The sequence below is a fragment of the Periplaneta americana genome, chromosome 16, assembly GCF_040183065.1.
Source record: "Periplaneta americana isolate PAMFEO1 chromosome 16, P.americana_PAMFEO1_priV1, whole genome shotgun sequence".
In the NCBI taxonomy this organism is placed as follows: Eukaryota; Metazoa; Arthropoda; class Insecta; order Blattodea; family Blattidae; genus Periplaneta; species Periplaneta americana.
In genome coordinates, this window is record NC_091132.1 from 113,827,845 (window position 1) to 113,853,570 (window position 25,726).

Genomic DNA, 25,726 nt, shown 5'->3' on the forward strand with positions numbered 1-25,726 from the left:
GATGACTGGCCAATAAATGGTCAAATTCACTTAAGGAACTTAAATATTCAATATAATTTCCTATATTGTTTGATTCCACACTCTCGTTATGACCCCGAAAAGCCAATTCTTGTTTTCCTAGAAAGCAGACTGCGTAAATAAGACGCAGTAAAATCTCCCGATTTTTTTTTCACAAGAGCATTGTGTTGGTTGATGTGTAGAGCTTTTTGCTTATCTAGCTGTAAATCAATTCTTGTCTTTCCAAAGTTTGCAAAGTTCATGCTACTACAAATATGAGCTTTTGATTTGTCGTATTCTAGGACTGCCGTTCAAAGGGAGTTCATATTAGAAAACCCCTCTTTTGACCACACATTAGTTTCGCGGCTAAATAACAAACATGGCCAGCAAAATAGTTTAGACAGTTTAGAACTACCACACAACCAATTCCACTTACCATATGATGTTGAAGTGAAATGGCATGTGTACTCACGCTGTTTTTCTTTTACGTCCATGGACAAATTTAACTCAGGAGTTGGTCTTTCCATTTTCACAATTTCAACTTTCTCGTTGTTATGTACGACGGTTAAAAGGCACTTTTAATAAACCTTCTATTACACAGTCATTTTCAACACAAACCTCTCCAGAAACTTGTTCTGCCATATTTTTCACAATATCACTTAATTGGGAAATTAAAAACTTAATAATTCACAATTAATATAACTCTTAGACACTCGAATAAATCACAGATTTAAAATAATGCACTGCAAGAACACAATCACATTCAGAGCTAGCGTACTAAGAGTATTTTTGCTTCACGCCTGCGAAGAAATCGATCACGAGAGCGGCAACTCACACCCTACACTGCACGATAGAAACAGTAGGGAGCGGGGGGGATGGGCAGTTGTGCGAAGGACAGCGCGAGCGTAACGGTCACAGGCTACCTCACGTAGCAAGCGGTTTCTCCAGCTATGCCGCCTTGACAACTTGTTTCTTTTCGAGAGCAGAGAGCACATATAAATCTAACAATTACTTTAATTTTAATTACTATGGTAAAACTAATAATACAAAATTATTACATTATGTTATATTATAAACTTTTTCTTTTGTAATGTCCTTGGGCTACCACCGGTAGCCCCGGTAGTCCGCAAAATACACCCCTGCACTTAGAATTATTTGGTTCTTTGCTCTTGCCTTAAAACCACTCACTAAAATTATATAATCTTTTTCATTAATTTCGTCCAGTAACATTTGTAATAATTCATAAAATTCTTCAGTGTCGTCTTTCCCCTCTTCCTGTGGGGCATATACTTCATTCATTGTTAAATAATCTGTCATATTTAAACCATAACCTCATTATCCCATTGTTTATAAAATTACAGTATATCTGCGTATCTGGTTTTTTTTTTCCCATTTTATAATTATAAATATAGATGTACCTACCATATCTGATTATGCATATATATTTTTTGGGATCCATCATCAGATCATAGTAACTTACGCAGCTAATGGAAATCAGAGACAATCCTGATCTGTTACTGGTACGTAAATTCGTAAGTAAATTTGATCCCCAGAAAATTAATAAATAAATAAACAATGGACACAAGAAGCAAGAGAATAAAAGGTGAAAATGTAAACGAAAAATAAATGTTCGTATTTCCTACTAATTGCAGTCGCGAATATTACATACACTTGGAAATATCACTACGACAAATATATTAATAAATAAACCAATTCAAATTAGATACCAGTAATCAATTTTTAAAGCTGCAGATAAAACACAAGGAAAACAAAACTTGGAGTCATGACTAATGAAGTTAACATACCTGTCTCTCAGAGTAGAGCAGCAGTCCTGCTGCGTGCATTCTCAGAACTAGGGTATTGAGACTTTCCATGAAAGGTGAGGCCTTTCTTACATTGAAGACACAGTGTCCTGAATACAGGTCATCCCTCATTGCTCGTAAGTTAACAACTGTCTTGTCATTCACATAGGAAGGCATAGCGTAGTTACCTGTAACATTAATGAAGTCGCATAACCATCTCAACAACAACTTTTTTAACAAAAAAGCCGCCCTAAATAAGGGTTCGAATAGATTGGCCTACTAATCAATTCATAAAGAATAATCATTAAAAACAATTGTGTGACAATTTGAATGGAAAAAGAAAACATTAAGATAAATGATACGAAAACAGGAAATCATTTACAATAAAAGTTTGTTGGGTACAAATCTGTGGCCGGGAGGAAAAAGGTCTTAAGTCAATTTTTTGTCAAAATGTGATTTTTTAAATTCTGAAAGCGGAAACAATTCTCTACAATCTGATAAAACGGCTAAAGTTAAGTAAGACTCCTGACTGGATTTATAGAGCGTTACCAAATGTCCTAAGTACATTTTGAATCGAGCACACACAGAATAAAGGACTTAAGAATATTTAATACTTTATTCCTTACAAACCATCACATGTTTACTTACCATGCTTCCCTATTAAAAAGGTCTAACTTGTATTTTAGCCATTTTATCACATACTGATGCCCTTTCCTTTTAAAACTTTAAGCACCAGGGTAAACAGTCCTATAATTGTTTAAGACCCATTTTGCATTCCTAATAATTTACATTTCTCATTTATTTTGACAGTTCACAAAGTGCAGTCGTAGAGAACGGTTGTGTAGTAAGCAGCATATGCAAGTAGGTTAGCGTGTGAAGAAGGTATGGGCGACGACCTAAATTCTTACAGGGCGCGAATCGGGTGCTTCAATGCAAGGCAGTGTTGCAGATGTTCAAAAGGTGATAATGTAATAGTGTCGGATAGAATCAACATATTTGTGGCAGCGGCTGTTTTATCAATTCTACTGATTATTGGAAATGTGGAGTTAAACCCTGGTCCTGGAGATACAGAAGGAAGAGTCTACAGTGATGAAGTGTTTCAAAGAGAATGGGTAAACTATATGAAAGAAACGAGAGAAGACAGACTGAAGGCAAGTGTTCTACTAAACAAAGTAGCAAGTGATATAGATACATTAGTAAACAGGTACACTGAAGTGGAAAAGAAGTTAAAGGAGGTTATCCAAGAGCAGGCGGTGTTAAAATCGATAGTTAAAAAATGGGAAAATGATAGCAGAATTAATAACATTGTAATTTATGGTGTTGAAGAGTGCAATCATGAAAAAGGGATTGATACTGGTTACGTGGTGTTAGAATTATTAACTAAGTATTTCAGTCTAAACTTGGACATAAGTGCGATAAATAACGCGTATAGAGTAGGTAAGGGAAATAAAAGACCAATTATTGTGAAATTGAACAGTTACTTTATCAAAGAACACATCATTGCCAATACGCGTCAACTCAAAGGCACAAATATATTCATAGAAAATGACTTTGCAAAAGAAATTAGAGAGAAACGAAAGAAGTTAATTCCAATATTAAAAGAAGCTCGAGGTAAAGGATTTAGGGCAACTTTAGTAAAAGATAAAAATGAAGATAAACGGAAACATAGTTAACATAGAGTCCTTAAATAATCAAAACATTGAGGATTTATTCAGTTTCGGTAACAAGAACAGAAATAAGGAAATAGAGACTTGTGGAAATAGAGCATCATCTACACCTCACGTAAACAGAAGAAGTGCATCACGAAACAGGAAGTCTAGAAGCGCAGAGAGGACTGATAAGAATAGTAACTCATCAAGTGGGCAGAAGAAATCAGAAATAACAAATAGAAGAATTGATGAGCTTACTGGAGTGAATGATATTAGAGCATACCTAAGTAAACTAGAGAACACTGTTTTCACAGATCCCTTTAGAAGAAAGAAGAGTGAAGAAGGACAACCTAGTATGGAAGAAGATGCAGGAACCAGTGAAGATGCTGTTTGGGGAGCTGAGGCACAGACTGAGAGAACAACCAGTGAGGGTAGGCTAAGGCGCGCAAGTGAAAACTCAACAAGGAGAAGCGATTGTGGATCAACCGGCAAAGTCAGCAATCAATTTATAAGAATGCCACATGCCGTTGGTAGTCCGGAGTGCGCGAGAGGAAGTGCTACAGTATGGAGGAACTGTGCGTTACCGACCGATGGAGTAGAAGAAGGTGACGAACAGTTATTAAGAGGTAAATTAACAAATAGAAACTCTATCAGAAATAAAGTAGATTCAATCAAAACTATAGATACTGAACGAAACTACCTACTAAGAGATAGGCATCAGCTAAGACTAAATTTTCCTAAAATTAGAAACACTTATTATTAATTAAATTAGATAAGCAGACAGGTTTTGTAAATAAGATAGAATTACGTCAAAGTATTAAAATAATAAAAATTGAAAATAGAGAATTAAGGTAGTTATTAATGTATTCCGACAGCTATATTACTCGTATTTAGTAAAGGTTCAGAAGATAATTTTGACTTTATAAATTGCTTTACTAATATGTTTTAATTTCAATAATACTGCATTTATAATACATTTAGTAGGCATTATAATAGTAATAAATTGATATTGAGTACATGAGACACAATTATGAAACTAAATTGAGGTTGATTATGTAAGCAACTTGGCAAGTTTGTGTTTAAGCTGGTATGTGATAGTCTTCATTGAAGTTACGCAAACGTTTCTGCTGACAAGGAAATATTGTAAGAAATAAAGATTAACCTACATATAGAATGTATCAAGTCAGCTAATTTAGGTTCATGACTTACATTATGTCGACATCTGATCACATTTTTTTGGAATAATAAGTTATTATGTAATGTAAGACCTAAATAATACAATTAAATTGTGAAAAGGAGCAGATAAATAAGGTTTAATGTCTTAATGGTTATCATTATTGGTTTAAACATGCACTAAAACCAGACGTAAGTGCAAGTTTGAACCAATAAATTATTGAGATTTGCGTTAAAATAATGAGTCTAGGAAATTGTATATTTAGTATGTAGAACTACATTTGTTTATAGATCTTTTGTTATACTATTAAGTTTTGTACTTGTGAACTATATCAATAAATCAATCAATCATTTATTTTGACATGAAAAAGGTCTTATGTTTAATAGTCCCTTCTACTCAATTTGGCTTCTAGTCTTAAAAGGGCTTAAGTGCGGCAATTTAGGAAATAATCAAGAAAATTGTTAAATGAGCAACATTATCTATTTTAGGAGAAATATAAACAAATAATATCCAGGAAAAACCTCTTAATTAAAAAAACTCTATAATTGACACCAATTTCAATCTTTCTACTGCTTTCCTGAAAAATATAAAATTTTTACTTAAGACCTTTTTCCTCCCGGTCATAGAAATGATTTTATAGCTAAGGATGATTTTAACACATGAGATCCTATGGCATCAATCGTTGCATCAGAAATTTTAAATTGTTTAAGTTGACTTAAATTGCATCTCAGTAGGCCTACATAGGAGTAGAAATTTCTGGAAGAGTTTCTTACTATCATAATATGAGTAAAACTTTCTTAATTGTATTATATGCCTGATATTGCATTGAAGTTCGTGGAAAAGTTTCTCATTAGTATATGCAACATGTGGGAGCAAAAGTGCCTGGATACGTAGGCCTATTCATTATTCAGGTTTAATTCTCCTTTGTGTGTATATGTGTATATATGTAATTTTCCTCAGTGTTGTATAGTTATAATTTGCATTTGAATTTGTTATTCTTGTAATTTGTAATATTGGTTCACTTACCGCTTGCATGAGTGTAACTTCTAGCCTTATATTATTTTGTAATTATTATTTAATATGTTCGCATTATTTTACTCGACTTGTGCTTGTATAACTATATAGATTTTTATTAGTGTTCTTTAAATTAATATTAGTCTGTAAAATTGTATCAGCTTCTTTTGTTTCTGGCCAAGTGGAAGAGAAGGCTGATGGCCTTAACTTCGCCAGAATAAATAAATAAATAGATATTATTATTATTATTATTATTATTATTATTATTATTATTATTATTATTATTATTATTATTACCAACAAAAGGTCAGCAAAACCTTCTTAATATAGTACATAGTATTTTAATTATACAGAACAAAATGTTTTTAATCATACTAGAGTAAAAGATCAAGTTCCCTGAAAGTATCTGAATTATGTCCGAAAAAAGTTTATCTGATTTTTAGTCACGTAAGAGAAGAACATCTAAGAACTTCATTAAAACGTTGAATCCTATAATAAAGAAAGTAATATTATTTGGAACAGTCAATTTCACAGAATAGCAAGCAGAAGTTATTCCAAAATGCAATATCTTTAGAGGTGTACCTGGTATAATTATATCAATCAACTGCAACTTAAATATAGGTTCCTTATATAGATAAGGAACTAATTTTGAGAAACATTAGCTATACTAATGCACACATGGATGTGAAAATTTGGAACTAAACTGTTATAATAAACAACCAGAAACCAATAAAACAAGCTTTTAAGATCAGAAGCCGAATAGAGATTGACAGATCACCTACTCAACGCAGTTGTCACTCATGTATGCTTATATATTAAGATCGACCAGCGTCATGGTCTAGTGGTCAGAGTTTGTGGCTACAGTTCATGAGGTCCTGAGTTAGATTCCCGGTTAGATCACAGGAATTTTTTTCTTACAGAGAATTATTCCTGTGTTCGTTCATGGTCTGGAATTTAGTTTAAGTTTCTCTAATGACCTCTCCTGGCGCCACAAAATCATAGGCGGTTATCCTATCATATCATTGGAGCAACATAGCTCTGCTTTCCAGGCGCCCCAACCTCGTAAGTCTATAAGACACTGCCAGGAGAGAAGACCAGTGTCTGGTGTCATTAGATAAAAAAAAACATGATGGACAGCTGAAGAAAAATATGCAACAGAATAAAAGTAGTATTGCTTGTCCCATAACATAAATCAACCTTTACATAGAATATCTTGTATAACGTTTCAAATGTCATCATATTATCTACAGGCAGTTGAATAAGACCTTCCTCTCTGTACTAGTCTGACAATGTGAAGAATTCCATTTTTGAGTTGAAGACATCTGTTATAGCCTGACAATTTGAAGCAGAACTCTTCTTTCTTTTCCTCTCCCAACGTCCTTCAGACACCAATCCCCGTATCTGAAAGGGTGTATGTAAAAATCACAACCAGTAAAATAGAACATACCACAATCCTGGAGAGCAATATCTGAGGCCATTTTCATAATAGTATAATTACAATTTTGCAAGCATTTTTCTTACAAATTTGTAAAAATATGTTTTGCAAGTGTTAATATAAAGGTCGAATTACAAATATGTAAGTACTAATGAATTTTGATAATTTAACGGACAAATAATTACAAATTTACAGTTATTTCTGAAAAATTTTATAAATTAAAATTGTAAATGATTTTAACCTAGTATTAGAGGTGCAGTAGGTAACTTAGCTACAAATCTGAATTAAACATGTGGGATACTTGTAGTGATGAAGACAGACCGTATTTACATATGGGCCACATTGGCTTCGGCACAGGGCAATAAATTTTTGAGAAAAAAAAAAAGAGGTGAAAATAAATGTTCAATATTTTCCTAGTTCGCAGATGTTTGCTTCAGATAGTAGCATACGTTAAATTGTTGTTACATGCCATTCTTTTTATAGTTTGACTGCTAAGTGCTTAAGATTTGCGTAAGTTAGTCGGTGAGGGGTGCAAAATTTTTTCAGGCACTACCTAAATACGGGACTGGATGAGGATTATGAGCAACCTCATCAAGTTCGAAGACAAAGAATAAATTATGATTTCCAGAGCGAATTTGAAATTAATAAAATATTTAGAATGTCAGCAGTAAAGCTGGAAGAAGTGCTCACTACTATTGGACAGAAGTTAAATCATCCTACTATTAGAAGTCAGGCGCTATCAGAAAAGCAACATTATTGTGCATTGTTCTTCATTGATTGGGTAATCGAGTTCAGTTTCATGTATCTCTGATACCGTATGAACGGAGTTTTGAAAGTTGCTGTCTCATGTATTATTATCCATGTTTTTATTTTTTCCTCTTTGGTATTTTTTTTCTGAGAAAACACCAAATAGAACATAGGCCTACTTGGCATCTTCAAAATCTTTATTTTGTCCCCTTTTCTAGCCATCATCACAAATTCAACTTCTGTTTTGTTATGATAATAGTATTTCAGTAATTATTCTAACCAACAATATAAGAAATAAACAAATGACAATAGCTGTGAAATAAAAGTGAAGGTTGTAAAATTGTAGTAATGATTTGATTGTACAAATTCTTTTGAAATGCCGTACCTATAATAATTGTTGTAAACAGGCTGTAATTATTGTAAAATTGTAATTGTACTTGTATGGAGTAGGCACCAGGTGTATGCTACTACTATACGCCTAAGGCATTCTGATAATTCATTTTGGGTCTTTGAAAACCTTATTTGAATCCATGTGTTCCTTTGTAGTATTGTCTTTACTAGACACAAAATCGACAAGTTACAAAAAAACACCCAGATTTTCAGGTATCTGGTTCCATTATGTCTCCTTTAAGCGAATTCAAATGTACCACAGAATTTTATATGAATAATTACTTTAGAAAGCACACACACATCTTTTCAGTTTGTCAATTATATTTTATTTTTTCATTATGATAGACATTGCTCAATAATATTACAATATAGACTATACCGGTACCACAGCACGATAGACATATTTAGCATTTTCACGATGCTATTTTGTTAATACATTAAGATGTTCAAGATCTTTTACTCTTGCTGGCTTAATAAATCATTTCTGGTAAAAACAGACACGGGTAAAGTATAACATTAATAAATACAAATCATTCCCAGCTATTTTCATATACCTTCCCATTTCTTTTATTTTTCATAGTCGCTTTAACTACAATCGTCATATCATGTCATTACTATGGATGTGATATAATTTTGTCTGAAGTTTGGCATTCTCTCTAACTCAAAGACATCTGACATCCCGACCTGGGATGCTCTCTCACCATCATAACATCCAACTCAGCATTGTTACTGGAAATATATAGTATAATAGATTGAGAGAACCACAAAAATACCTCAATCAGGTTGGTCAACCATGGGGTTTGAACCAGGGACCTCCTGAATACGAGTGTGAAATGCAAACATCTGAGATAACACAGTCAGTACCTTCCCATTAATGTTTCCTATTGTAGGCCTAAGTAACATCATTTTTCCCTTAGACTTTTTGCATTAGATTTATGACTGGAGTGATCTACCTAATTGTTTTATTTTCAGCTTTTTTTTTTTAAACTTCTACAAATCAAAGACATATCCAGTAAAATGCCCATTCAATGTTGGTTACTGGTAGTAAAATGGTGTCCTTTCATTTGAATAGTTAAACCTGTGCTAATTTTTCAGTAATCTATATACCTAATAATAAACACTGATTCGAGTCATGGCGAAATAAATTTTCTTGTGAAATTCCTCCCCACCCAAGACTGCGATGAATTTGGAGAGCTACAATGAGTTGCAAAAGTCACTGTCATAAGCCAGCTGTAAAGACTAAAGGATCATTGTGCTGACCACATGTTACCCCCTATTGATTGGATGATTGTTCATCTTTGTTGAGGCATGTGGACATGAGGGCAGCAGTCAGCTGGTCAGCCTTGGCCCTCCATGCGCCGTCGTGCTATCACCCGCAACTTGTACTTGTGTACAGCATCTTTTCGTGACAACTTCATTGCCACTATACCTCATTATAGTAATTGTTAACTGCTGGGTATGTAACTATGACTAGACAAAACAGTGACGGTCATTGCCATGATTCAGTATACCATATAATGAATATAAACTAGCACACTTTGAACGAGAAAAAACTTGTTTTATTAAACAAATTATTCATTGTGCTGCTGCTCATTAGCATGTAAATATAAGTTGTCACTTACGAAGATGGAGGGCTAAGTTTGCTGACGGAGAGGAATGAGCTGAAATTGTTCTCCAGACCAAGTCCCTCTAAGACCTGTACACTTAGCCTACGTAGTAGTGGTAATGGTTGTGGTTGTAGCAGCAGTGGTAGTGGCAGTTGTAATGGTATCATCATCATCATCATCATCATCATTAGTAACAATAGTATTTGAGTCAAATATTAGTTGCAAACTAAACTGGGTTCTTACCTCCCAAGAGTCTTTCTACAGCAAATGCCATATCTTCCTTAAACGCATGTCCAAGCAACTGTTCCTCACTTAAGACCCTGTAGTTGCGTGTAACATGTGCCAAGTCAGGTTCTGTTGCTTCTAGAATGGAATATACCCAGGCTTCTGTTGTTGCTGCCCAAAGTATCTCACTTTTCGCAAGTTCTGCTACAGTATTTATAGGGTGTTCAAACCTGTAAGAAGACACTACAAGCACTGAAGACAGTCATAATAACACAAAGTTTCATCATGTTCTAATGTTTGAAGGAGTTGGTAAATCAATTAATGTTGTTATTACCAATTTTTAATAAAGAATATCTAGTTTTATTTATTAATTTGTCCATTTTGAATCTTTCGTACACTACTTTTAACACTTGAATATAAATACTTGATTAAATGGCGAACTTACTCATGTTAATTATGTAAGCATGTGTGGCTTACAGCCGTTTCGGTGCGACTTCACACCATCCTCAGAGCCTTCTATGTCTTGGCGACATCTCAATATCGCTGCCTGTTGTGTGGGTGCGTTCATGTGATGAAGAGTTGAGTCAAATAGTGTGTGTGTTCTGAAATTGATCTGTGTGTTGAGAATTTGATTGGGGTGTGTTTTAGTGTGTTTATATATTTCATATTGTTCTAGTGTGTTGAGTTTTTGGTTTTTGGGTTGTATGTGTAGGATTTCCATGTCTGTATTTATGTTATTGTATGTGTGGTTAGCATTAGTTATGTGTTCGGCATATGTAGTTGTATTGTGTTCTCTGGTTATTGCTTTAATGTGTTCTTTGCATCGAGTTTGGAATGATCTGCCTGTCTGTCCAATGTAGAAACTGTCGCAACTATTGCATGTGAGTTTGTATATGCTTGTGTGGTTGTATTTATTTGTTTGTGTTGTTTGTGTGTTCAGATGTCTTTGTAGTGTGTTTTCTGTTCTGTATGCTATGTTGTATTTTTGCTTTCTGAATGAGGATGCGATCTTATGTGTGCTTTTGTTTTCGTATGTTAGTGTGATGTATTTCTTATGTTCTTGTGTTTGTGTTGTGTTTTGTGTATTTTTGTGTTTCTTAAGTTTTTGTTTTGTCTTCCTTATGATGTTGTCTATTATGTTTGGGTTGTAACCATTTTCTTGTGCTATGTATTTGATTGTGTTCACTTCTTCATTGTAGTGTTGTTGGTTCATGGGTATGTTGAGTAATCTGTGTACCATTGTCCTGAATGCAGCATGTTTGTGTTGTGTGGGATGATTAGATGTGTTGTGTATGTCGCCAAGACACAGAAGACTCTGAGGATAGTGTGAAGTAGCACCAAAACAGCTGTAAGCCACACATGCTTACATAATTAACACAAGTTCGCCATTTAATCAAGTATTAATTTGTCTGTCATAAAGGTCCTTGAAATGTTTGTAATTGTTTTTCATCATTTCCTTATAAGAACCACTCGCAGCCAAATATTAAATATGATAGTCCTATCAACAAAGACTAAAAAGATGCACAGTTACATCAAATTATGGAAAGAAGCAATCAATCATCTATCATACCTTGTTGGTTTCCATTGCACTCAGACATGGTGGACACATTTACTTTTTTGGACTCTGATAGTGTAGTATTTTAATTTTGTTTTTCAAGTGAGGACATCTAAAACTGAATTCATTACTCTCAAGGACAAAATATCTAACAAAATTATATTTTTAAATGAAAAAAATGTCCAATAAATTCTGCCTGGGATTCTCTCATTCAGCAACAATATTCGGTTGTGTATTGCAAAGTTATAAGAGGGAATTTCAGACTTTCCTTCTATTGTAAAGGAAGACATACTAAGAATTTTATCGTCCATAAAAATTTTAACCCATAACAGTTGGATTTAATGGTATGCATGATAACCACCAACAACAGAGAACAACATACAAGGAATCAGAGGTCTGCATCGGACGTTTTTGCTCGAGCGCCAAGTAGTTCATAGCATAATCCGAAAGGTAGTGCACATGCATGATGGGTAAAATTGTCACGAGCGATAAATCCTTGAACAGTATAAGCCGAGCATTAGACATTCTTTCTTGTTACAGTGATGAACTGTGTAGTAACATCATAGATGTTTATCATTTCAAAACTTTGTAGTGTTTAACTAACCTCTCCATAGTACAACTACAAAACTTGCTTTAAAATGTAATATAAATGTTATAGGTAATTTTTTTTTTTTTCCACACAGGAGTGATTTTGTTTTTGCCACATCTGATAGATGTTATTGGATGTAAATGTAATTATTATAAACGGAGAACACAATCACGATAATGCAAGAACTGTATCAAGTTTTCTAATAATAATAATAATAATAATAATAATAATAATAATAATAATAATAATAATAATTAGCGTATCAATCTTTGCGTCTGTAACAGTTGTGCAGCATGATTATTCATTTTATTATATTTTCCGTGACGTTATCTCTGTACTAATATTGTTATTAATCTACTGCTATATCAATAATATTTTTTTTAATGTTTCTACATTGTCTCAGTATATAGGCGGAAGATTATGTATAGACCTATCATATTATATGTGGTAAATCAAATATTGAATAATTATTAATGAGCAATAATAACTGTATATCGAAGTTTTTCATACTATTTTATTTATAACGTCATGTTCCAGATTTGGTACGTTCCATTGACTGTTCCATTAAATGTTTGTCATAAACGCAGAAAATAAAGCCTTATTTTTACCGTGTGAGCAAAACATATGTGTATCTTATCTGTCGCCTTCCATACAAGATAAGACATGTCGGTGAGATGACCTTGTACTGTGCTTCTATTTATTACGAGCGTATCACGACCGATCGTATCTCACTCGAGGGTGTGACACTCAACTGAGTTCAAGCGAGTGATTTAACTCCAATGCAGCACTCTGCAAGGAACAGTTTTAATCTACTTTTCTTTACAAAAATGTTCCTTTCTAGATTTATAGATTGCTGTGTGAGCTTCTACGATCTAAAAGTAAATTATGTTGATATATGAAAGCGAAGCTTTACATGCATTGGTCTCGTGTTCTTCATTTACCTGGGCACAGTAAGTACAGAAGATAATCCACCACTGTAGATGGAATTGACCAGCAGGAAGAAAACCAAGAGCCATGCCAATAAATGTCGCAGCGCAACAAATTCAGGCGATCTGTCTTCACTTGGTGCTTGCAGAAGAAGCAAGCCTATGGATCTGATTACACTATCAGCCACAGTAGAAAAGCGTTGATCACTGAACCCTATTTGTAAATAAATGAAAATGTTTTAGTATTTTAAATCTTTATCTGTCTTTATTCTTCACAGCAATGGCTTATGAGTTATGACATCTGATCATTAGCTTGATATGGAGTGATAAAGTGTTGCTGAGTTTCAGTCTTTGTAATTTTATTAACGCCACGCCATTGTTCATAACCTCAGCAGTACTCAATGCAGAATCAAGACATATCAAAGGCATGCCATAAGAGTACTGGTACTGGTATTATAAATTAGCAAGAGCTTATACGAATGCTCTAATACAATATAGTCCTACTGACAGTGCCGTTTTCAACAATTGAGGCGCTGAGTGCAATAACAGCTTAAGTTGAAAACCTATGTTTTGAGAAAAACAATGTCAAAGTTTTAGAACAATGTACAAATTTTATTAGTGCATATACTCGTATCATTTGTTTTGTATAATATTTTAGACTGTATAAATTATTCAGATCCAATACAGGTATCAGTTACAATTTAAACACAACCCATTTTTAAATATTTGTAAATAAAGTGTGTACATCTTATGTCGTTATTGCACAGGAAGTCTGAGGCTTTTTAAATTAGAGTACCTAGGCAATAAAACCAGTAGAATAGGCATTAAAACCAGTAGAAAAGTGTTATTTCACTAACATACTGGTACACGAACTTTATTGAATGAATAATAAGAAATTTTAGCCGATAAATCAAGTATATTTTTTTATGGAAATACACTCTAGAAACAAAATAACATCTGTTTTAAATGTCTAATAAGAAAAACAGAATACCGGTATGCATTAAGGAAATCAATTCTGAAACTATGCTATGGATGAAAACTCCTCTCCTATACTGTCAAATATTCTTATTCTTATTCATATTCACTGGTTTCACTTTCACTGGTTCAGAATCCAAAATATTTTGAAGAGAACATGCATTTTCTGATTTCAAGAATTTCAATAATGAAATAATATCATTTTTTTTTTTTGACAATTTTAAGCCAGGACGAGGGGGATTTTTTACATTAAGCTCTCTCTCTTTGGTGGTATATTATGTCCTGAAAAACTGAATGGCTGGAAAACGGTATTATAAGTACTGCCAAAGACCCTGATGTATAAAACATGAGTGTAATATATTTTTGTATTGCGAATTTTGAACCTTTTGATTTAGCACACCACTCCACATAATCAACTTTGCTGCCATTTATGGTCAACAAAATGAAATACAACTTTTACAGTCGATAGAGATGACCTGGAAAATTATGGAAATTACTCCATCAGAATAACACTTGAGTAGAGTTAAACTGTTATTGCACCCAGTGCCTCAATTTAATCCAATATAATTGAAGGATATAATTGAAGGATATTAATTGTCAAAAGTACAACATTCCCCCATAAGGATATACATAAATATACTTGGACTTCTCCAGATGGATTGACACACAACCAAATAGATCACATCTTGATAGATAAACGGAGACATACTAGTATAGTAGATATTCGAACTTTCAGGGGTGCAGACTGTAATTCTGACCATTATTTGGTGATTGGTGAATTAAGAGAAAGATTATCAGTAGCCAAGCGAGTAGAGCAACAAGTTAATATTACTAAATTCAATATTTTGAAATTAAAGGACGAGGAAGCTAAGCAAAATTATCAGGTCGAAATTTCGAATAGGTTTGCCACTTTAGAAAGTTCCGACGAAGTTGAGAAAGAATTAGATGTTAATAGCGTGTGGGAAAATATCAGAGATAGTATCAAAATTGCAGCTGAGCAGAGCATAGGTTATTATGAAACTAAGAAAAAGAAACCGTGGTTTGATGAAGATTGTTGCATGGTAGTAGAAAGAAGGAAACAGGCAAAATTGAAATTCTTACAGGATCCAGTTGAGGAGAAGAGAGATAATTATTTCAATGAAAGACGGGAAGCAAGTCGTACACTTAGGAATAAAAAGAGAGGTTACTTGAAGGAAAAACTGAATGAGGTAGAAACAAATAGTAAGAATAAAAACATTCGAGATTTATATAAGGGTATAAAGGAATTTAAGAACGGATATCAGCCAAGGGTAAACGTGATCAAGGATGAGAATGGTGACTTGCTTGCAGACTCTCCATCAATCCTAAACAGATGGAAAAACTATTTTGCGCAACTACTAAATGTACATAGGCCAAATAGAAATGATCGGGACGATATTGAAATACAAACTGCTGAGCCATTTATACCCGAACCCACTCTTTCAGAAGTCGAAATTGCGATAGAAAATCTGAAAAAGTACAAGTCTCCAGGTATCGATCAAATTCCAGCAGAATTAATACAAGATGGTGGACGTGCATTATATAGCGAAATTTATAAACTTGTACTTGCTATTTGGGAAAAGGAAATTGTACCAGAACAATGGAAGGAGTCCATAATTGTACCTATTTTTAAAAAGGGGGACAAAACCAACTGTGGTAACTTTCGAGGAATATCACTTTTGTTGACGTCGTACAAAATTTTGTCCAATATTCTTTTGAGGAGATTAACTCCGTACGTAGATGAAAATATTGGGGATCATCAGTGCGGTTTTCGGCGTAATAGATCGACTACTGATCAGATTTTTTGTATTCGGCAGATAATGGAGAAAAAATGGGAGTATAAGGGTACAGTACATCAGTTATTCATAGATTTCAAAAAGGCATATGACTCGGTTAAGAGGGAAGTATTATATGATATTCTTATTGAATTTGGTATTCCCAAGAAACTAGTTCGATTAATTAAAATGTGTCTCAGTGAAACATACAGCAGAGTCCGTATAGGTCAGTTTCTATCTGATCCTTTTCCAATTCACTGCGGGCTAAAGCAGGGAGATGCACTATCACCTTTACTTTTTAACTTCGCTTTAGAATATGCCATTAGGAAAGTTCAGGATAACAGGCAGGGTTTGGAATTGAACGGGCTACATCAGCTTCTTGTCTATGCAGATGACATGAATATGTTAGGAGAAAATACACAAACGGTTAGGGAAAACACGGAAATTTTACTTGAAGCAAGTAAAGCGATCGGTTTGGAAGTAAATCCCGAAAAGACAAAGTATATGATTATGTCTCGTGACGGGAATATTGTACGAAATGGAAATATAAATATTGGAGATTTATCCTTCGAAGAGGTGGAAAAATTCAAATATCTTGGAGCAACAGTAACAAATATAAATGACACTCGGGAGGAAATTAAACGCAGAATAAATATGGGAAATGCGTGTTATTATTCGGTTGAGAAGCTCTTATCATCCAGTCTGCTGTCCAAAAATCTGAAAGTTAGAATTTATAAAACAGTTATATTACCGGTTCTTCTATATGGCTGTGAAACTTGGACTCTCACTCTGAGAGAGGAACATAGGTTAAGGGTGTTTGAGAATAAGGTGCTTAGGAAAATATTTGGGGCTAAGCGGGATGAAGTTACAGGAGAATGGAGAAAGTTACACAACACAGAACTGCACGCATTGTATTCTTCACCTGACATAATTAGGAACTTGAAATCCAGACGTTTGAGATGGGCAGGGCATGTAGCACGTATGGGCGAATCCAGAAATGCATATAGAGTGTTAGTTGGGAGACCGGAGGGAAAAAGACCTTTAGGGAAGCCGAGACGTAGATGGGAGGATAATATTAAAATGGATTTGAGGGAGGTGGGGTATGATGATAGAGACTGGCTTAATCTTGCACAGGATAGGGACCGATGGCGGGCTTATGTGAGGGCGGCAATGAACCTTCGGGTTCCTTAAAAGCCATTTGTAAGTAAGTATAATTGAAGGATATATTAAAATATCATATCTAATTGGAATGGACCATAGCCATTTCTTATGAGATGGAACAGAAAGGTTCCTGTCTGCTCCAGTCCATTTCAGGCAGTGGCCTGGACTGCTTACCTGTGAGTAATACGATGCCTTTTGTCACCATGTACAGGGATACCACTGTGATTACCAAAGAGATCCCAACTGCTTCCCACATGACTGAATTGAATGGCAGTATTGGGGTCATCCAACCAGGAAGCTGTCGAGGCTTTGGAATAAGACAACGAACAGAACTCCGAAAATATGGCAGGCTGTAGTCCAAGTACGGGTAATTTTCAAGCCATGCATATGTTGCTCCAAATCCCATGATTGCATTGTCCAAGGCGACATTACCCCACATACCATTTCCTGTTTCATTTTCCCATACCTAAAAAACAAGTAAATTTTATTTGTAGTGTGAAACTATACACCAAATTCTTTCTAGGACCCATGTATTATCGAGCTTTGGATACATTGCAGGTTTCTGGGTAATTGTGTGCTCCCTTATAGGTCTACATATTTTCTACACATAGCATTACCTACAACAATCAAAAGAGTCTTCTGCAATCTCACATGTTCAGCTGCACAGCAGGGGCAGCTCATGGGTTCATTCTGTGGGGTGGCCAGGGAGGTATGAGAAAGGGGGTGTACGATACTAGACTAGACGGCAATTCGGAAGGTGGATGGCTACTTGTACATCTTGTGTTCCCTCTGCCGTGCAATTCCTTTCATGCCCTGACTACTCATTGGACCAGCCATCTATGATGCAACATGCGCAGAAAGCTTGTTTTTTTATTGTCACTTCACTGATTTCATGGACGGGGCTGAGTAGGATGAATGGCCAGCAAAATAATCTCCCCTTCACAGTACTTCTACACAACCATTTATGATTTTATGTACAATTGAAATGATCTACTTTTACTTTTATATTCCTTTAACAACGACAGTTTTGGTGTAGGCAATTCAGAAATTAAAATTTCACACCTATCACTATTTGGGTACAAATGAGGTGCTGCGGATATTAGGACCAAAACGCGACAAAGAATCTCGAGTTTTTGTATGAGCTGACAAGAAAGGTAGGTGTGGGATCAAACCACGGAATAGGGATAAAATGTCTGGGAGAAAAAGACGATGACATGATGACAACAGAGTAGGGCTAATTGTGGAATGAACAGCGCAAGGGAAACTGAAATAAATATAGCAAATCTACTTTATAGCCGCTTTCACAATCACAATGAAAATGAAAGACAATAATACGAGTAATTACCGGTATCATAAATAGAAATAAAATTAGTAACAACAGAAACGAGTTTATAGAACAAACATAAAGAATGCAGCGAAGAGAAGCAAGTACAAAGAGAGTGGGAAAAGCTTAGGAGAAGCTAGAAATAGCGAATAGGGATTATAAAGAATGGACACTGAGCGAATTTTCCTGTGTTTTGTTTCTCTGTGCGCCGGCGTTTAGCTCCACTTTCAAGTGCTAGAGGTTAGTTTAATTGAGCACACGATAAGATAATAATTGAGAGTAGAGTTGAGACACAACTATTGGAAAAGAGAGCCTACACGCAATTAGTAGTGACAATGGAGTTAGATTAGTCAACTTTGCCACATCGAAAAATTTAATTGTCAAAAGTACAACATTCCCCCATAAGGATATACATAAATATACTTGGACTTCTCCAGATGGATTGACACACAACCAAATAGATCACATCTTGATAGATAAACGGAGACATACTAGTATAGTAGATATTCGAACTTTCAGGGGTGCAGACTGTAATTCTGACCATTATTTGGTGATTGGAGAATTAAGAGAAAGATTATCAGTAGCCAAGCGAGTAGAGCAGCAAGTTAATATTACTAAATTCAATATTTTGAAATTAAAGGACGAGGAAGCTAAGCAAAATTATCAGGTCGAAATTTCGAATAGGTTTGCCACTTTAGAAAGTTCCGACGAAGTTGAGAAAGAATTAGATGTTAATAGCGTGTGGGAAAATATCAGAGATAGTATCAAAATTGCAGCTGAGCAGAGCATAGGTTATTATGAAACTAAGAAAAAGAAACCGTGGTTTGATGAAGATTGTTGCATGGTAGTAGAAAGAAGGAAACAGGCAAAATTGAAATTCTTACAGGATCCAGTTGAGGAGAAGAGAGATAATTATTTCAATGAAAGACGGGAAGCAAGTCGTACACTTAGGAATAAAAAGAGAGGTTACTTGAAGGAAAAACTGAATGAGGTAGAAACAAATAGTAAGAATAAAAACATTCGAGATTTATATAAGGGTATAAAGGAATTTAAGAACGGATATCAGCCAAGGGTAAACGTGATCAAGGATGAGAATGGTGACTTGCTTGCAGACTCTCCATCAATCCTAAACAGATGGAAAAACTATTTTGCGCAACTACTAAATGTACATAGGCCAAATAGAAATGATCGGGACGATATTGAAATACAAACTGCTGAGCCATTTATACCCGAACCCACACTTTCTGAAGTCGAAATTGCGATAGAAAATCTGAAAAAGTACAAGTCTCCAGGTATCGATCAAATTCCAGCAGAATTAATACAAGAGGGTGGAAGTGCATTATATAGCGAAATTTATAAACTTGTACTTGCTATTTGGGAAAAGGAAATTGTACCAGAACAATGGAAGGAGTCCATAATTGTGCCTATTTTTAAAAAGGGGGACAAAACCAACTGTGGTAACTTTCGAGGAATATCACTTTTGTTGACGTCGTACAAAATTTTGTCCAATATTCTTTTGAGAAGATTAACTCCGTATGTAGATGAAATTATTGGGGATCATCAGTGCGGTTTTCGGCGTAATAGATCGACTATTGATCAGATTTTTTGTATTCGACAGATAATGGAGAAAAAATGGGAGTATAAGGGTACAGTACATCAGTTATTCATAGATTTCAAAAAGGCATATGACTCGGTTAAGAGGGAAGTATTATATGATATTCTTATTGAATTTGGTATTCCCAAGAAACTAGTTCGATTAATTAAAATGTGTCTCAGTGAAACATACAGCAGAGTCCGTATAGGTCAGTTTCTATCTGATGCTTTTCCAATTCACTGCGGGCTAAAGCAGGGAGATGCACTATCACCTTTACTTTTTAACTTCGCGCTTGAATATGCTATTAGGAAAGTTCAGGATAACAGGCAGGGTTTGGAATTGAACGGGTTACATCAGCTTCTTGTCTATGCGGATGACGTGAATATGTTAGGAGAAAATACACAAACGATTAGGGAAAACACGGAAATTTTACTTGAAGCAAGTAGAGCGATCGGTTTGGAAGTAAATCCCGAAAAGACAAAGTATATGATTATGTCTCGTGACCAGAATATTGTACGAAATGGAAATATAAAAATTGGAGATTTATCCTTCGAAGAGGTGGAAAAATTCAAATATCTTGGAGCAACAGTAACAAATATAAATGACACTCGGGAGGAAATCAAACGCAGAATAAATATGGGAAATGCGTGTCTGCTGTCCAAAAATCTGAAAGTTAGAATTTATAAAACAGTTATATTACCGGTTGTTCTGTATGGTTGTGAAACTTGGACTCTCACTCTGAGAGAGGAACATAGGTTCAGGGTGTTTGAGAATAAGGTGCTTAGGAAAATATTTGGGGCTAAGCGGGATGAAGTTACAGGAGAATGGAGAAAGTTATACAACACAGAACTGCACGCATTGTATTCTTCACCTGACATAATTAGGAACATTAAATCCAGACGTTTGAGATGGGCAGGGCATGTAGCACGTATGGGCGAATCCAGAAATGCATATAGAGTGTTAGTTGGGAGACCGGAGGGAAAAAGACCTTTAGGGAGGCCGAGACGTAGATGGGAGGATAATATTAAAATGGATTTGAGGGAGGTGGGATATGATGATAGAGACTGGATTAATCTTGCACAGGATAGGGACCGCTGGCGGGCTTATGTGAGGGCGGCGATGAACCTTCGGGTTCCTTAAAAGCCATTTGTAAGTAAGTTAAGTAAGTAAGTAAGAGTTGAGACACAGGATCCAAACATCACCTACCTTATTGCATAATCCAGTAACACTTTGCTTCAAATAAATACAAGTTAACAGCTTTTCCTTATTTCTCAGTGACAAACTAATTGTAATATTATTTTTTTTATATTTCAGATATAATAAATTATATTATAAAATAATATAATGCATTATAAAATTATGTAGGCCTATCAAATTTTTTAATATTTATATACAATATAATATAAGTATATGGTTTTACTTCTCGTAAGAGTTTTAATTGTTGTTGGGGTCAACGTCTCAACTCTCATTATAAAGCAAATTACAGTTAATGACGGATTTATTATTTCATAGGTCCAATTTATTTTATTTGAGTACATAATGTACCAAGATGTATTAATTATATGTGTTATATTTCCGCTGTGTCGACTGCTAGCTAGTGTAATGTCAGCGCCAACTTTAGGGAGAAAGCAGAATCTCACGCTGAAACTGGTTTGAAGGTCATTGAAATCAGTCCTGCTACATCAAAGGTACCGACGCGAAGTGTCCATACTGTATAATTATCTATACGCTGCGCTGTTAGGAATAGACTACAATCTAAGACAAGTCATCGAGTGAAGAAGACAGTTATGGTGACTATGGTTGTGATGATAATGATGATGAAGATTGAGGTTATCATTATCATTAAGGCACGGTCACACGTCGCTACTTTTGCTGCGCAACTTTTGTACTGCAGCTGCAAAAGTTGCGTGTCGTGTTCACACGTAAGCCAAAAGTAGCGGGCTGCACTCTACTTTTCGTGCTGCGCAACCCGAGTACAGCAAAAGTTGCAACTGGAGGTTGCGAGTCTGTTCACACACAAGGCGCTACTTTTGCAGCCGCAGTCATGCTGCAGGTTTCCATCTCCTTGTTGACTTCTCAATATACATTTTGTGGTTATGTTCGCATTATTAAGAAACTCATGCGAAAGCTTACTTATCTATTATTTGCTTTTCTTACTTAACTAGTATTCAGAAATTGGCATTATTTTTACTATAAAGCTTTTAAAAACGCCTATATACTTAAATGATAACCAACAGCATATTCACGTAATCAATGTTGGCAACCCTCCTGTTTGAAACTACGCTTCAGAAAATTAAAAAAGTGAATTACATCGTCAGCAAATACGCTCAGACTGTGTTGTGCATTTAATAGGCTAACTGTTACAAATAATTTATTTTCATCACATCTAACATTAAAATACATCCAAACAATAAAAGTATCATTGGCACATATGAGTGGCAACACTGGTCGCAACCGCAGCAAAAGTTTCAACAAAACCTATATCAAAAATGCTGCGGCTACAACCCTGAGAACCCTGTTCACACGTCGCTATTTTTAAGCTGCGCGCAGCATGGAAAAGTAGCGAGCAGCAGGTTCGGCAGCCGCTACCTTTCGAGTTGCAGCGTTGTTCACACGTCGCAGTACGAGAGTTGCGCAGTTTTTTGTACTGCATCGCTGCAAAAGTAGCGACGTGTGGCCGTACCTTTAGTATTGTTGTTGGTTACATTTTACTTACCTCGCCCCACCATCCGACGTCATCAGTGAGGACGCTGAAAGTAAAGTTGAGATGCCGAGCAAATTCCTTAACGAAGCGAAGTTCGATTCCATCGTACAGGAAAGGAGTACGATTTGTATCGATTATTGTATATGGTGGGTAGTTTGGAGTTGCAGCAACAGACACCATCTTTCCGTGAAGATTCTTCATTTTATTCTTGTACAGATTTTCATCTTTCACAAAACCATTTCCATCTACCCATCTATCTAACCATACTTCTGCTTCAGAATTTGGCCCAACAAAAGTGTGTGTTACAAGTTCTATTGTATGGTTTGTGCAAATATCTTTTAAGTTAACTTTTTCCATCTGGATATTTTTCCTTTTTGGTTCCAGATCTTTTCCACAGTCCTTCTTTTCATCTGTCCAATCAGATTCCTGTTTTGTAGCGGAACAGTCGTAAGTAACATTACGTATCCTGTCGTTATCAGATGTGTTATTTGAATTAGGCATGCAATTACTAAAACTTTTTTCTTTCATTTTGAGCAACACCCCAAGTACAAGATCTGGCATTACGTGCATTTCTTTCATTTCAAAAATGCGACGAGCATCAGGATTTTGAATTTCAGCATTTTTACAAAAAGGTAAATATAGATAGCGTCTATTTGATCTAGTTGTAGATCTGCGCGATAACTTATAGAAGTACTGAATTATGTTTTTAGAATCGGTAACTTGGATTATAAATGACAAACAACCTTGATTTAATAGCTGTATCATTATTTCCTCAAAGCGCTTAGTTTCATTTCGAGTTCTTCCCTCTTCTTTAACCATTTCTGGAACTTCGTAGACAGTCAGCAGGCTGATAGGTATTATAGACGATGTATATTTTAGTATTTCACCGTTCTCTGTTATAACTCCAACACAATAATCCTGCGCAAAATATTTCGTCACTATATTTCTTGTCATGTGACCGATGCTCTCGTTAATTCGTTCCGAATCAACATCCATGGAGGTCATAAGATTTCCATGAACATATGATATACAGAGCCAAATAACAGATATTTTCTTACGCATGTTCCTGTAAGAAAGAATAAAATATATCCTTTAATATCGATATGAATACCGTCAAAACAAACAAACAATTCTTGATAATCCATGTTGAAACTTTCGTACACTACTTTTAACACTTGAATATAAATAAAATTGATTAAAAGGCGATCTTACTCGTGTTAATTACGTAACCATGTGCGGCTTACAGCTGTTTCGGTGCTACTTAACACCATCCTCAGAGCCTACTAGATCTCGGCGCTATCTCAACTTCGCTGCCTGTTGTGTGGGTGCGTTCGTGTGATGAAGAGTTGTGTCAAATAGTGAGTGTGTTCTGAAATTGATCTGTGTGTTGAGAATTTGATTAGGGTGTCTTTTAGTGCGTCTGTATATTTCATATTGTTCTAGAACACAACTCTTCATCACACGAACGCACCCACACAACAGGCAGCGAAGTTCAGATAGCACAGAGATCTAGTAGGCTCTGAGGATGGTGTTAAGTAGCACCGAAACAGCTGTAAGCCGCACATGCTTACGTAATTAACACGAGTAAGATCGCCATTTAATCAATTATTTAAACAATTCTTATGAATCTTTTTGTTACAGTAATGGGCAAGGATCCGAGACTCTCAGGTAGTTTGAAATCTTACGATATTACAACATTACCGAGATTCTAAATTTAATATTCTTCTAAATATTGTAGTCCACCTTGTGGTTTATAAGTCGTTCATGTTTTGATTGTCAGTCCACTATACGAATACTGAGGAAGGCTTAGTAGGTACAATTACACAAATACATCCATACATGCGACTCATTGATAGGATTAACTTGGCAACAGTTGAACTATTGATCTTAATGAGTGTATTTTGATTCTGTTACGTGTAGCGTACCTCCTTATCACGGAATTAGATTACAATACAGGAGTTAACTCGATTGCCTCCCGCGAGCTCAAATAATGGACTCATGCTACAGGGGTTCGATTCCAAACGAGAACAATAGAATTTCAGCCATATATACAGTATGTACATAATATGTTTATAAGTAATAAGCCATTGGTTTATTAATAAAAGCGAAACGCAATATTGAATGCTCACGCCAAACATTATTCACTTCTTAACTCTTGTCAATAGGTATCCTTGATAATTGAGTGAACATGTCGATTTACAATCTCTCTGATCCAACGCAACGATGCCGCCAGCGTAGCCTACTATTATGAGGTGCACACACTGAAAATGGTGCCAATTAAAACCAGTCAAGGCCAGTTGAGAAAAAGTCAATGATTTTTCTTGAATGAATGGCTTTAAAAATAACCAACTTATTAAATTATTATTACTATCTTACTACTACTACTACTATTATAGATCCCTATTAGAAACAACAACAACAACCAAATTTCTTGGCTTAAAAATCGATAGTGTGTTAAATTGGAAAAATCATATAAAAGAAATTACCCCCAAACTAAATTCAGCTTGTTTTGCTATTAGATCTATGCAAAAGATAGTAAATATCAATACCTTAAAAACAATATACTTTGCATACTTCCACTCGGTAATGAGTTTTGGAGTAATATTCTGGGGAAATTCCACAGATAGTAACAGTATATTTCTATTACAAAAAAGAGTAATTAGAATAATAGTAGGTGCCAAATCTAGGGAATCGTGCAGGACTATTTTCAAAAAACTACAAATAATGCCCATGGCTTGTCAGTATATCTTTTCATTAATAATCTTCCTCGTACGTAATCGTGAAAACTTTGTAACTAATTCAACAGTTCATAGCATAAATACACGTCAAAAAATGACTTTCATACTCCATCGGTAAGTCTATCGTGCTATCAAAAAGAAGTGCGTTATATGGCGGTAAAAACTTTTAATAGCCTCCCTATCGATATAAACAATGAAACGCAAAACATTAGATTATTTAGGGCCAAATTAAAGAAGTACCTAATTTCTTACGCCTTCTATTCTGTAGGTGAATTCATGACATTCAATAACACTTCATGAAATTGATACTAAAACTTTGTGTTGTAC

At 35.1% G+C, this 25,726-nt stretch overlaps 1 protein-coding gene across 1 annotated transcript in view; it reads right to left on the bottom strand.

Annotated features, from left to right (window-relative positions):
- LOC138691101 (glutamate receptor ionotropic, delta-2-like) overlaps positions 1-23,723 on the bottom strand; it is an 88,947-nt gene extending 65,224 nt beyond the window's left edge. Inside the window, exons 1-5 of the mRNA XM_069812814.1 lie at positions 22,674-23,723; positions 17,214-17,505; positions 13,126-13,324; positions 10,059-10,270; positions 1,803-1,987 (exon numbers count right to left, since the gene is read on the bottom strand). Of these exons, the coding sequence (XP_069668915.1) occupies positions 1,803-1,987; positions 10,059-10,270; positions 13,126-13,324; positions 17,214-17,505; positions 22,674-23,723 (1,938 nt within the window). The remainder of the gene's footprint in view (positions 1-1,802; positions 1,988-10,058; positions 10,271-13,125; positions 13,325-17,213; positions 17,506-22,673) is intronic.
- Between the last annotated feature and the right edge of the window lie 2,003 nt (positions 23,724-25,726).